This window comes from Agrilus planipennis, unplaced genomic scaffold (assembly GCF_000699045.2).
Source record: "Agrilus planipennis isolate EAB-ADULT unplaced genomic scaffold, Apla_2.0 scaffold328, whole genome shotgun sequence".
NCBI classification, from domain to species: domain Eukaryota; kingdom Metazoa; phylum Arthropoda; class Insecta; order Coleoptera; family Buprestidae; genus Agrilus; species Agrilus planipennis.
The window spans coordinates 126,057-138,029 of record NW_020439082.1 but is presented as its reverse complement, the minus strand read 5'-3'; the positions used below and the strand labels follow the sequence as shown (position 1 = coordinate 138,029).

The following is an 11,973-nucleotide window of genomic DNA, read 5'->3' as shown; positions in this document are numbered from 1 at the left end:
GATAAGTCGGAATTTTTAAGAAAGGAAACTAACTTTTTCGGTCATGTGGTTTCATCGGAGGGGATAAAACCTAACCCTGAAAAAATAAAAGCTATACAAAATTTCCCTGTACCGAAAAATCCTAAACAAATTAAATCCTTTCTTGGCCTTAGTGGGTATTACAGAAAATTTATTCCCAATTATGCGAAACACGCAAAACCTTTGACGTTATTATTAAAAAAGAATGAACCTTTTAATTGGAATAACGACTGTCAAGATTCATTTAAAAAATTAAAAGATTGTCTTTCAACACCACCAATCTTACAATACCCAAATTTCAATGAGTCTTTCATTTTAACTACAGACGCCTCTAAATTTGCGATAGGTGCTATACTTTCCCAGGGACCATTAAAAAAGGATTTACCTATAGCTTATGCTTCGAGGACTCTGAATCCAGCAGAAACCCGGTATAGTACAATCGAACGTGAATTGCTTGCCATTGTTTGGGCGGTTAAACACTTTCGTCCATATTTATACGGGAAAAATTTTACTGTAATTACGGACCATCAACCACTAAAATGACTTTTTTCCGTAAAAGATGATAGTTCGCGACTAGTGCGTTGGCGTCTTAAACTCGAAGAGTATGAATACGAGGTATTATATAAGCCAGATAAAACCAACACAAACGCCGATGCGCTTTCTCGAATTTATGTCACTGAAGGTAAAAAACAATTAAGCGAAAATATAAATGACAATAGTCTTGAGCAAATGATGAGCCCTAGTACGGAAGAACAACTAATAGCAGAGTTAGGTGAATATGTTTCTGTAGCGTTCGATAACAATGACACTGTAAATCAGGTACTGAATGATAATTTAGTAAATACAAATAACAAAATAGAAATAGTTAATGAGATTCCACCTGATACGGAAGTGATTATCTTTCATATTCGAAATAATGAAACGAAGATAAATACAATATTATTAGATACTAATGTAGACAAGATAGAAAATTCTATAGAAATTACGTTTTCCCGTTCAGGAACTTATCACTATATTTTTGAACTTAGGGAAAATATTTTAAACATTCTATCTTTGTTTCCCTCAGAAAATTTATTGGTTGTAATGGAAGATGATTTTTGTATTAACAATTTAAACGAGTTATTAGTTACAAATGATTTACAAAATAGGAAAATTTATCTTATAAAAAAGTTCCCAGCTATAATTGAGAAACACCTTAAATATAAAACAATAAAAAATTACCACGAATCACCAACTAATGCTCATAAGGGTATTAACGAAACTTATCTAAAATTAAAAGATACATACTTTTGGCCTAATTTAAAGCAGGATGTATCAGATGTGGTAAACTGTTGCGAATTTTGCAAACGAAATAAGATAGATAGATTAAATCATAATATACCTATGATCATAACACAAACACCGAATACCATATTTGATCGTGTTGATATAGATGTATGTACAATAAAAGGTGGTTCAAATAAAAGAAATTGTGTAGTATTTCAAGACCAACTTTCTAAATTTATTCAACTTTATCCTAGTGTAGAGCCCGTTAATGGTGAATTTGTTAGGGACAAATTGTTTCAATTTGCTTCAGCTATTTCTTTTCCTAAACGGATCCACTCGGATTCTGGTGCTGAATTTGTTAATAAGACTATTTCAAAATGGTTGGTCGATTTAAAAATTAAACACACTAGATCGGCTGTATATCACCCTAAATCTAACGGCGCAATTGAGAGGGCGATCGCTACAATAAAAGAAACAGGCAATACCCTTTACGACCAATATAAAAAGAAAATACCGTTTGAGTGTTTATTACAAGTGGCAGTTCATTCATACAATACATCGGTAAATTCAACAACTAAGTTTACACCTTTCGAACTTTTGTTTGGAATTAAACCTCCTAATTTGCTTGTTGAGTCTGAAGAAAATCGGAACGAGGGCGATAAAGCTGATTTGGTAGAAAGGTTACGAAAAGAAGCAAAATTGAATCAAAATGAATCAAAAAACAAATCAAAAGTAAGACATGATAGGAGTGCTTCCAAAATAATACCTACAGATTAATGATAAGGGGTTTATAAAAAAATTAATCGGTAGGAAGTTTAAATGGGACGGTCCTTATCCTATTGTTGACATAATTAATGACAGAAATTACAAAGTTCGTACAAAAAATACTAGGGAACCGATACAAACTATTAATATAGAACAGTTACGCTTACTAAAACAGATTAAATTATATTTAATCAGCTGAAGGACAGGGAATTGCTGTTTGAACCAACAGTAAATAATATTTCAAAATTTTTACAGATATGTACGTCNACAAACACCGAATACCATATTTGATCGTGTTGATATAGATGTATGTACAATAAAAGGTGGTTCAAATAAAAGAAATTGTCTAGTATTTTAGGACCAACTCTCTAAATTTATTCAACTTTATCCTAGTGTAGAACCCGTTAATGGTGAATTTGTTAGGGACAAATTGTTTCAATTTGCTTCAGCTTTTTCTTTTCCTAAACGGATCCACTCGGACTCTGGTTCTGAATTTGTTAACAAGACTGTTTCAAAATGGTTGGTAGATTTAAAAATTAAACACACTAAATCGGCTATATATCACCCTAAATCTAACGGCGCAATTGAGAGGGCGATCGCTACAATAAAAGAAACAGGCAGTACTCTTTACGACCAATACAAAAAGAAAATACCATTTGAGTGTTTATTACAAATGGCAGTTCATTCATACAATACATCGGTAAATTCAACAACTAAGTTTACACCTTTCGAACTTTTGTTTGGAATTAAACCTCCTAATTTGCTTGTTGAGTCTGAAGAAAATCGGAACGAGGGCGATAAAGCTGATTTGGTAGAAAGGTTACGAAAAGAAGCAATGTTGAATCAAAATAAATCAAAAAACAAATCAAAAGTAAGACATGATAGGAGTGCTTCCAAAATAATACCTAAACTACAGATTAATGATAAGGTTTTTACAAAAAAAATTAATCGGTAGGAAGTTTAAATGGGACGGTCCTATCCTATTGTTGACATAATTAATGACAGAAATTACAAGGTTCGTACAAAAAATACTAGGGAACCGATACAAACTATTAATATAGAACAGTTACGCTTACTAAAACAAATTAAATTATTGCAGGTCGCTGACTGCTATTTCCATAGCGGACCCCATTCACGTGGAAGAAATTAATTCTAATGTAGGTCTGTATGCCCAACCTCCGGGATTATTGCGCGAGATAAGCTCAGAATAGACAGTAATAATAATAAAAGATACTAATCCCCTTTTTGAAACAATATCACAGACTCGCATTTTATTGTCAAAATTGAAAAACATAGAAACTAATATGGACATTCACTTCAGCCATACTGTACTATTATAAGCTAGTTTAGATAGTTTAGAAAGAGATTTGAATGTAGCCAAATCCACGTTTCCGTTGTCACGGAGAAAACGCGGTTGGTTTAACATTTTTGGTTCTGGTCTCCATACCCTGTTTGGTGTTATGGATGCAAACGATGAGATTAGAATAGGAGAAATTTTGGACAAAGTTCAAAGTACAAACAAGAAAACGTTATCTTTCGTTGATGAATCTCTAATATCATTAAGGACACAATACGCGATTTTAACGAAACTTTTGGCTCACTTCACATCAATGAAAGGATCATCAATAAAAATTTTGATACAGTTTCAAATCAACTAAAAAACAATACATTATAATTTAATAAGACTGAAAAACGGGTGAAAACCTTAAATCTTGCGTTTGTATGATCGGCTGATGGCACCCTTGGTGGAAGAGACGGCAATAAGATAAATCGATGGCTTCTGTTACTGACAACCCCTTTTTTTATGTTTTCGTGGAAGAGGGGAAATCTTCAGAAGACACCCAGCCGTCCGTACGCCTGGGTAGTGTCGGATTCTCGAGGAAGAAGTCCTCGGACCTACCGACTAAAACCCCTCTACCTCAGGCCGTTCTAGGACCAACTAGGGTCCTCTCCAGCCGGTGTGATGTGGTTATGGTTTGACTTGTTCAGGTGTGTGTGTGTGTGTGTGTGTGTGTGTGTGTGTGCGCGCGCGCGCGCGCGCGCATCAGGAGGAGTTAATGTTAAATCGTCATCGTCTGGAACAATTAGAAAACAAAGTTCATTCCAAAAAAACGCAATCCTTTTTGTCTATTTCATCATCCGGCTGGTTTTTATCCCTTGTGACAGTTATTGGAAGTTTGTTAATGGAACTTTGCTGTTGCTTTTGCTGCTGTCCCGATTGCCTTCGCCTTATCAAACCAAAATTTGGAGGATGTGATTGCAGCAGAATATTGAATATTAATAGACCGACGACCTTGGTTCAAGGTAGACCAAGCTATCGTGAACCTGGTGTTATCTATTCTACATTGGAACCTGCTCTGACAAATGTGATGGAAATTGACTAGACTTTTCAAACACCAATTCAAACAGGCTTCCAATCCATGGTCACCAAAGTGGTTTAGGAAGGACTGAATGTGATTAGTTTTAAATTAGTCTTACAATTAGTGGTATATAATGTCTAGTAGTAAATAAGATTTTTAAATTTTCATTATTTTAATTAAAAGAAAATCATAATGAAAATTCTTTTGCGGGGAGGAATGTAATATACTCTTCTTCATAGGTATCTTTGTATTGTTATCCATATTTATTTAGATAATAAATCACTATATATTAGGGATCACAATGAGACCAAGGCAAGTTATTTATGCTGTCATTCTGTCGGTTGTAACTTCAAAATAAATAATAAATTAACGTTTCTTCGTTTTTCTTGAAAGCTTAACATCGTCATTCTTATAGAAAGATTTAGTGTTAGCTAATTAAAAGAAAAATAAAGTTAAATAACTTTTGGTTCAACAACTACCAAATAAAATTTAGTTGTCGTGCGTTACTGGGAACCCGAAAAACCAGGACGTAACAGTACACACATGAACTTGTGCAGTACACAGTATGTATATATTATATGCATAATATTTTTTTACTGTATTTGCTCCTCACGTAAACAGTATTCAGTACTTCCACCCTCCTTTCTTTTTGTAAATGACAATTGACAATGCGTTTGTCTATTTTTTTACATATTCTACTACTATTTATGCATGCACCACTTGTTCATAATATTTAATTTTTTGTACTTCTTTACTTATCTTTTTCAAAATTTTATTTCCTGCTTTCTTCTTATGAATGACAAATGATAACATTCAATTTTATGTTTTCACATTTTTCAAATATTCTCATTGGTAACTACATACAATTCCTATTTTTCTGTTTACGCGCTTCGCGGTGGCGGACGCGACTTTTGAACTTTTACATGTGGTACTTCCCGATTTCTCCTCCAATGAAAGGCATTACAAATCATTATTACTATCGTTACCAATTTTAATAAAAACTTCTTTTGAACGTAGACAACCCTGATCACTCCAATATAAATAAAAATTATGCCCTCCTTGGTTAACTTCAGAAATTATCCGTGAAGTTAAAGTAAAGAAAGCATTACAGCATATTTACAAATCCACTTTATCAACAGATGCTTACCAAGAGTTTAGGGCACAAAGATCACTATGTGACAGGTTAAGTAAAGCGGCGATAAATATTTATAATCACAAAATTGAATATATTGCGACAACCTCAGCAATTCTGGTCAAATGTGACTTGTGGCAAAGCAAGAGGTTCCTGCTGAAGCAATGGCGATGAATGGAATGGCAGATACGCAGAGAGTGACTCGGATGTAGCTAATTTATTTGCTAAATTTTTTCCACCAAATTTCTGGCAGATGACTCATTCACATATAACGGGTATCACGGTATAACTGATAGCAAAATCGAACTTAAAAACTTTACTATTGACCGGGCCACTGTTCTGCTTCATCTGTCTTCCATAAAAATGACCCTAGGTGCAGGCCCAGATCGTATTCCTCCTATTTTCATAATAAATTCTGCCATTGCTCTCGCTCGTCCTTTGTTTCAAATATTTAACAGATCATTGCATGACTCTTTTTTTCCGTCAATTTGGAAACTCCAGATTATAACACCAATCTTCAAAAGCGGTTTAAAATCAGATGTAACAAATTACAGGCCAATAAGTAAGGTTTCAGTTTTTGCGAAAATTTTTCGACAAAATAATAAATGACTCGCTCCAAAAATTAACTCCAAACAGTACGGTTTCTTTCAAGGACGCTCAGTGGTGTCCAACTTGGCCTCACACTTATATTACGGATGCCTTTAAAGATAATATAAGTTTTGACACCGTTTATACTGATTTTTCATCCGCTTTCGACTTTGTAAATCACAATTTACTTTTGTTGTAATTAAGAGATTATGGTGTTATTGGTGAAGCACTGAAATGGATACAATCTTATCTATCGTTGCGTCAATTTACTGTAAAAATTAACAATGACTTATCACCTAACATGGACATAAAGAGTGGTGTACCACAGGGTTCGCATTGGGGTGCACTCCTCTTCATTATATTTGTAAATAATCTGTTTCTTGTAGTGAAGCATGCGGTTGCGAGAATGTATGCTGTCGATCTGAAATTGTCACTAAAAATAGCTAACGATTCAGATCGCTCCCACCTACAATCCGACCTAGATAGCGTGGTACAGCGGCTAAGCAAGAACCAACGGCACCTCTCTCAGTAGACCAACAGTTGTCAAAGATTTGGGTGTAACCTTTGACAATGGCTTGAATTTTGATAAACATGTTGATTACGCAACCAATAAAGCTACCAGAATACTATTCTCAGTGTTGCGAAATTCTAAATCTAAAAAAAATCCCCAAAACTTTTTGTCTTCTTTACAACACTTATGTTAAATCTGTGTTGTGTTTTGCTTCAGTAATCTGGTGGCCGAAAACGAATACTACCTTTGATTTTCTCGAATGCATACAACATGGGTTCTTACGACTTATTGCTGCGAGAACTGGAAAACCTATGAGTACTTTTGACCACGACTACAAACCGATAATGATGACATTAGATATACCATCAATCAGATCCACATTGATGTATAATGATCTACTTTTTTTGTTTAAGCTTCATAATGATATGATTTCTGAGCCAGAGCTATTAAATCGTTTTCCAGTTTGGAATACAGGAAGAACCTTACGAAATAATGTTACGCTCTTTAACGTAGACATCCGATCAACCTTCTTATCTAACAGGTCAATAGTTAACAGACTAATGCCCGTTCGCACCGACATAAATAAGTACTACTTAGCTTTAAGTAGTTCTTAAAAGACGGGATTGATTTGCACCACAAGTTAAGTCGCGCTTAAGAATCGAAACAGATGCTTAACTTTAAGCACAGGATGTTCCTGACTTAAGCATTGCTTAAGCCTATCGTAACAATTTCGGCAGTAGTTCGGCATTTTTCGCCGTAAGAAAATAACATCGTTATAGTAAAGAGGTTATTATCATGTTACTATTAAATAATAAAATAAACAATATAATAATTATTAAATTAAATTATCATTAAATGGAAGTTGGTGTGTGTTATCATTTATGTTATTGTATTGCAATGTACGGATTATTTACATTCCAAGAGTAGTAATTAGTATCTGATGATATATTAGAAATTTGAAAATGTACACAATTTAACTGGAGTAGTGATAAGAACGCCAATAGCTAATCATTAGTAATAGAAGGTGAACTAATAATATACAATAATAGTACGTTTTATCAGAAGTTTGGTTTTTATTGAAAATAAACACTTTTAGATTACACTTAAGAGTTCATTTTGGCAGTTGGCGTTAACAGTTAAACTCCTGTAGTACTGCTTTTAGTTGGAAAAGGTTTGTTTATACAAAATTCAGAAGAAAATTGTCTTTACACTATACCAATTACAACTAAAAATTGTTTCTAACACCATATCACTAATATATATACAAACTAAAACACAACAAAACACAAATAATTACAAAAACAAAAACGTATAACAGCAGAAAAAGGCGGCAAACAACACTTCACGACACCAGACGTTACTTAACGGCCACAATCAATTTGAAACTTCTTGACCATTCTGCACAAAAAACCCTACAAATTACTAAATTTTAGGGTTGTTTCCAAACTATCAACAACTAAGCACTACTTACTTAAGTTGCAGGTAGACAGCGTACGGTGCAAACGAATTGGAAGTTAAGTAAGACTTATGCTTAAGCAGTACTTTGTTAAGTCTGCCGTAGTAAAACGTCGGTGCAAACGGGCATAAGCAAACAATTTAATGATCTTGATCTAAATATAAAAAAACTCGCTACTGAATAGCCCGATAAAAGAATTTAAAACCGACATCCGGAAGAAAGTGTTTATTCTCTAGAACGCCACCAAATAACTTAGTATATCTATACTTTATCTCATTACTCGATTAGTTTAAATCTCTTATGTAAAAATTGTAAAAGGCGTGAGCCTGTATACTTAAATAAATAGTATTTTTTATGATCGTATGCTATTTTTCTTATGCAACCCATTTTACAAAATTTTTAAACGCTGCAACACCGCCATCTGCCAGGTCTAGTCTGCACTATTTTTGACAGGAGAGTTAGCACCGCATGGTCATAAACGGGGAATTCCCGGAAGTATAGATGTTGCCAGTCGCTACAAAATTTCATTAAAAGCAAAGTGATTCCGCGACTTCGTCACAAAATAAGTAATGATAAATTACGTGCTCCTTTCAATCGATCCGAATTTGTAGTTGCGATGAAAATATAAAATCGTTCAAATATTTACAAAATATTTTTTTATTTATTGTTAAACTTTGCCGCCCCACTATGCAACGCCACTGCATACAGGACTACTCTATTGTTATTTCTTCAGTTATTTTAATCTTTAGTTTTTTTTACATGTTTTGAAATGAGAGGTTTTTATGACCAAATGTATACACCAGCTAATATTTTACCTTCTGTGGTTACCGTAAAAAAGACGTTTTCTAAACATTTTTAAAAGGCTCATTCTTTTATTGATTTAAAAATATAAAGTTATATTTAGTTAATGTAAATGTTACTATAATTTTATCTTTGGATACACAAGTAGGTAACCAAAACATACTACACTTTTGACTAAGAAATATTACTCTCATAAAACATTATCAGACAGGAACATCAAACAGACTATACTTGAAACTATTATTTTTACCATTATAAGTGCAGTTCTAATAAGAGTTAAACTTCCATAATCCATTTGTCGTTCATTTATCAGTTATTGTATTTTTTCAATTTAAACCAGATAAATGCAACTAAATATTTCTCAAATATCACAATTCCACAAATACTCAAATTATTTGTTGGGCTCCATGTTTATTCGTTTTGGAAGAACTGTTTCAAATGCTTCTTTAAATGTTTTTCCCTCGCTTACTCTAAGAATAATTTCAAAAACTATTTAATGTTGGTAGTGAATTACTATTAAAAATTAGATTACCTTGATTTATAGTAAACACCTTTCTATACTTTATAGAAAAAAAATTTGAAATTGGTAGCTGTCCATGAGCTATTCCTTCTTTAACTGCTTTTCTATAACACAAACCCTAAAATAATCATAATATAATTACTACCTTTTCAAGTCTTTCATATTTAAGAAATCTTAACAAAAATACCTTATGTGCATTATGGTCAACTAAGCCACCAATTACATAAACCTTATTGTGATCTAGTTTTTCAATTATATTGTCGCTTTCACTGGTAAGATAAATTAGGTTTTCAATAGGAAATATATTTATATAACTTTCTTCACAAAAATTGATATCCCAATTTTCATAACCATTATGTTTTTCCATTTCAGTTTTAGATTTGCCATTGAAATTAGTTACATACAACTGCATAGGATTGGTTGCCCTTCGATTTTCAGTATACACCCGTAATACTTGTTTTATCAGTTTTGCTAAATCCTTATTAAGATAAAAGATTAAAATTAAGAAATGAAATTATAACAGTTACCTTGGGTATCATTAAATCATCAAAACTCAAATCTATAACCACTGAAATTTTACAATTGCTGTCAATCATTTTCTTCCTTTTCAATTCTTTTCTACTTGGGCCTAATGAAATATTGTTTATTTTTGCTTCAATTTTCCTTTTTCTCAGCTTTTCTCGCTCTTTCGCTCTTTTATCAGCTTTTCGTGCTTGCCATCGAAGCATTTTTTGATATTTTTTCATTTGAGATTTGCTTAGTTTTGTTATCTCTACCCCATTGAAAGTTTTCTCTTCACAAATCACTTGGTTATGACAATCTGCAAAATAAATGATTAACTTCTAAAAATTGTTAGAAAGTGAAAGACCACCATCAGAGCCTAATTTGTTGATCTTGTCAGTCAAAGATATTGGATTCGTTTCCATGATACCTCTAGTCCGACCGTGACCCGTGTTGATTATGGTGTTGTAGAGATAGAAAACTCACTACGCGAGTGTCTACCGAATATTTGCGATTGTTTAATAGTAATATAAACGTGTTATTGTTAAAATATGTAAGAAGTACTTCTGACTGTACAGATTATTTGAAGAATACTTGTAATTTTATTAGTGCAATCGTGCAATCATGGTTACCTGCAGGTTATGAAATGTAGACTGTCAGCGACACCTAAGCTTACCTCACGTAAGTTTATAAATTTTTGAAATTGCCAAAATCGGCATTACCGACATACATTTTAGTGAAACGACAACAGATGACGTAACGACGGTTGCGATTACCGGCGGAATTCCCCACTAGTTATAGCGTATACTGAGCAATAGTGAGTGTAGTTTCACAACTTGTATTATTTCAAAATTTTTGTGAGAAGTACTTTTACGTATCTTGAAAGTAAGTAATATATTAAGTACTTCAATCATGCTTTACTCAAAGTAATTATTTTCTGAAATAGTGCTGGTTAGAAAGGAAAGAGTGTTTCCTGTCCAACCGTGCTGTACAGTCTACACCATTATGGAGTCAAATTAAATTGAAATGTTCTACCTAGATTATACAGTTCGTGCAGGACTTAAAGGTCAAGATACCGCTTTCCATTTTCCAGAAGTAACAGTGGTTCCAACGAAAGTGACAGGCATTGTAATTTATTGTTGTGAAACTTAAGTTCTAAAAAAAATGTTTTGTAGAACTTCTTCAGGTAGAGGAATGGGGGCAGACGGAATTTCAAATATCTAAAACATATATACTTATTTGTTATAGAAAGTACACTCACAATGGACAATACAGTTCTTCTGTAGTTTCTTAAACGTTAGCACCTCCTGTAGAAGAAAGAAACAGTACTAAATTAGGTGAATACAATTTCTTTGTTCATACAAATATACCTGTCTAGTATCTATTATTTTAATTAATTGATGTTTTGCTATTTACTCGTATATTGTGCTAATTGTACTTATTACTGCATTTATACTTTGTTATTAAATTTGTTAATATTATTGTTGTTTTTTTTCTATTTCCAATTAAAACAAAAAAAAATTAAAATTTGGTGTAATCTTGAAATGCCTGCCTTAAGTTACGCTTCATAGTTTTATATATAGATGGCAGTGAATATTCGAAGTTTTCTTTACTAGTACCATTTATATATATATATATATTCCAAGTATCGTCTACTAATGTAGGGTAAACTTAGATGTCACTAGTATCGTCAAAATCTCGCGAGATTTACAACTATTTCTTAGTCTAGGGTACGTATACGTCTCTCTTCTCTGGCAGCTTGTGGTTGTTTTTCAACCCTAGATAAGAGAGGTTGATAGATGAATAACTGTGGCCGTTCTGAACAAACTTCTGCTACCAACCGCTAAAGGCGCACGTGTACCGGCGTGAGCAGTTGGTAGTAATGAAAAAGTAAGCAGCCAAGAGTTAACACAGGTGCAGCTCAGTACACGCGAAAAAAGTGAATCTTCTTAGGCGATTTGTATAACCTTATAACGAATATGTAATGATTGGTGAAAGAAAGAGAGAATACGAGAATTTTCAGGATTTATGTTTTTCAACATATTTTATCTTTAG

The 11,973-nt window shown here is 33.2% G+C and overlaps 2 protein-coding genes and 1 long non-coding RNA gene across 7 annotated transcripts in view; 2 read left to right on the top strand and 1 right to left on the bottom strand.

The window, feature by feature from the left end:
- LOC112905279 overlaps nucleotides 1-5,753 on the top strand; it is a 13,351-nt gene extending 7,598 nt beyond the window's left edge. The window contains 2 exon segments of the mRNA XM_025977399.1: nucleotides 7-837; nucleotides 5,685-5,753. Coding sequence (XP_025833184.1) covers nucleotides 7-837; nucleotides 5,685-5,753 — 900 coding nt within the window.
- A 2,164-nt stretch (nucleotides 5,754-7,917) lies between these two features.
- On the bottom strand, nucleotides 7,918-10,561 carry LOC108741865 (tRNA methyltransferase 10 homolog A). 5 transcript variants are annotated; one of them, XR_003231676.1, is made up of 7 exons: nucleotides 10,289-10,560; nucleotides 9,945-10,237; nucleotides 9,605-9,895; nucleotides 9,430-9,535; nucleotides 9,148-9,386; nucleotides 8,112-8,610; nucleotides 7,918-8,062 (listed from the first exon to the last, which is right to left on the bottom strand). XR_003231676.1 is itself a non-coding variant. In XM_018476833.2 (5 exons), the coding sequence occupies exons 1-5, from the start codon at nucleotides 10,341-10,343 to the stop codon at nucleotides 9,289-9,291; spliced, it is 843 nt and encodes a 280-aa protein (XP_018332335.1). In that variant the 5' UTR covers nucleotides 10,344-10,560; the 3' UTR covers nucleotides 8,947-9,288. The 5 variants fall into 5 exon arrangements, 2 of the variants coding, with proteins under 2 accessions (XP_018332335.1, XP_018332336.1); XR_003231675.1 differs by having other exon boundaries at nucleotides 7,918-8,052; XM_018476833.2 differs by lacking the exons at nucleotides 7,918-8,062; nucleotides 8,112-8,610 and having other exon boundaries at nucleotides 8,947-9,386.
- Nucleotides 10,507-11,288, top strand: LOC108741867. The gene is made up of 3 exons (XR_001938566.2): nucleotides 10,507-10,599; nucleotides 10,656-10,803; nucleotides 10,865-11,288. It is a non-coding gene; the product is annotated as an uncharacterized LOC108741867 (long non-coding RNA).
- Nucleotides 11,289-11,973: the final 685 nt, after the last annotated feature.

What these genes read in the sequence shown, in the direction of transcription:
- LOC108741865 (XM_018476833.2), bottom strand. Translation starts at nt 10,343, where the DNA reads ATGGAAACGAATCCAATATCTTTGACTGACAAGATCAACAAATTAGGC. An exon ending in ATGATTTAATGATACCCAAG is followed by an intron (nt 9,896 to 9,944) that starts GTAACTGTTATA and finishes TATCTTAATAAG; the next exon opens with GATTTAGCAAAACTGATAAA. An exon ending in GGTGTTTACTATAAATCAAG is followed by an intron (nt 9,387 to 9,429) that starts GTAATCTAATTT and finishes AACATTAAATAG; the next exon opens with TTTTTGAAATTATTCTTAGA.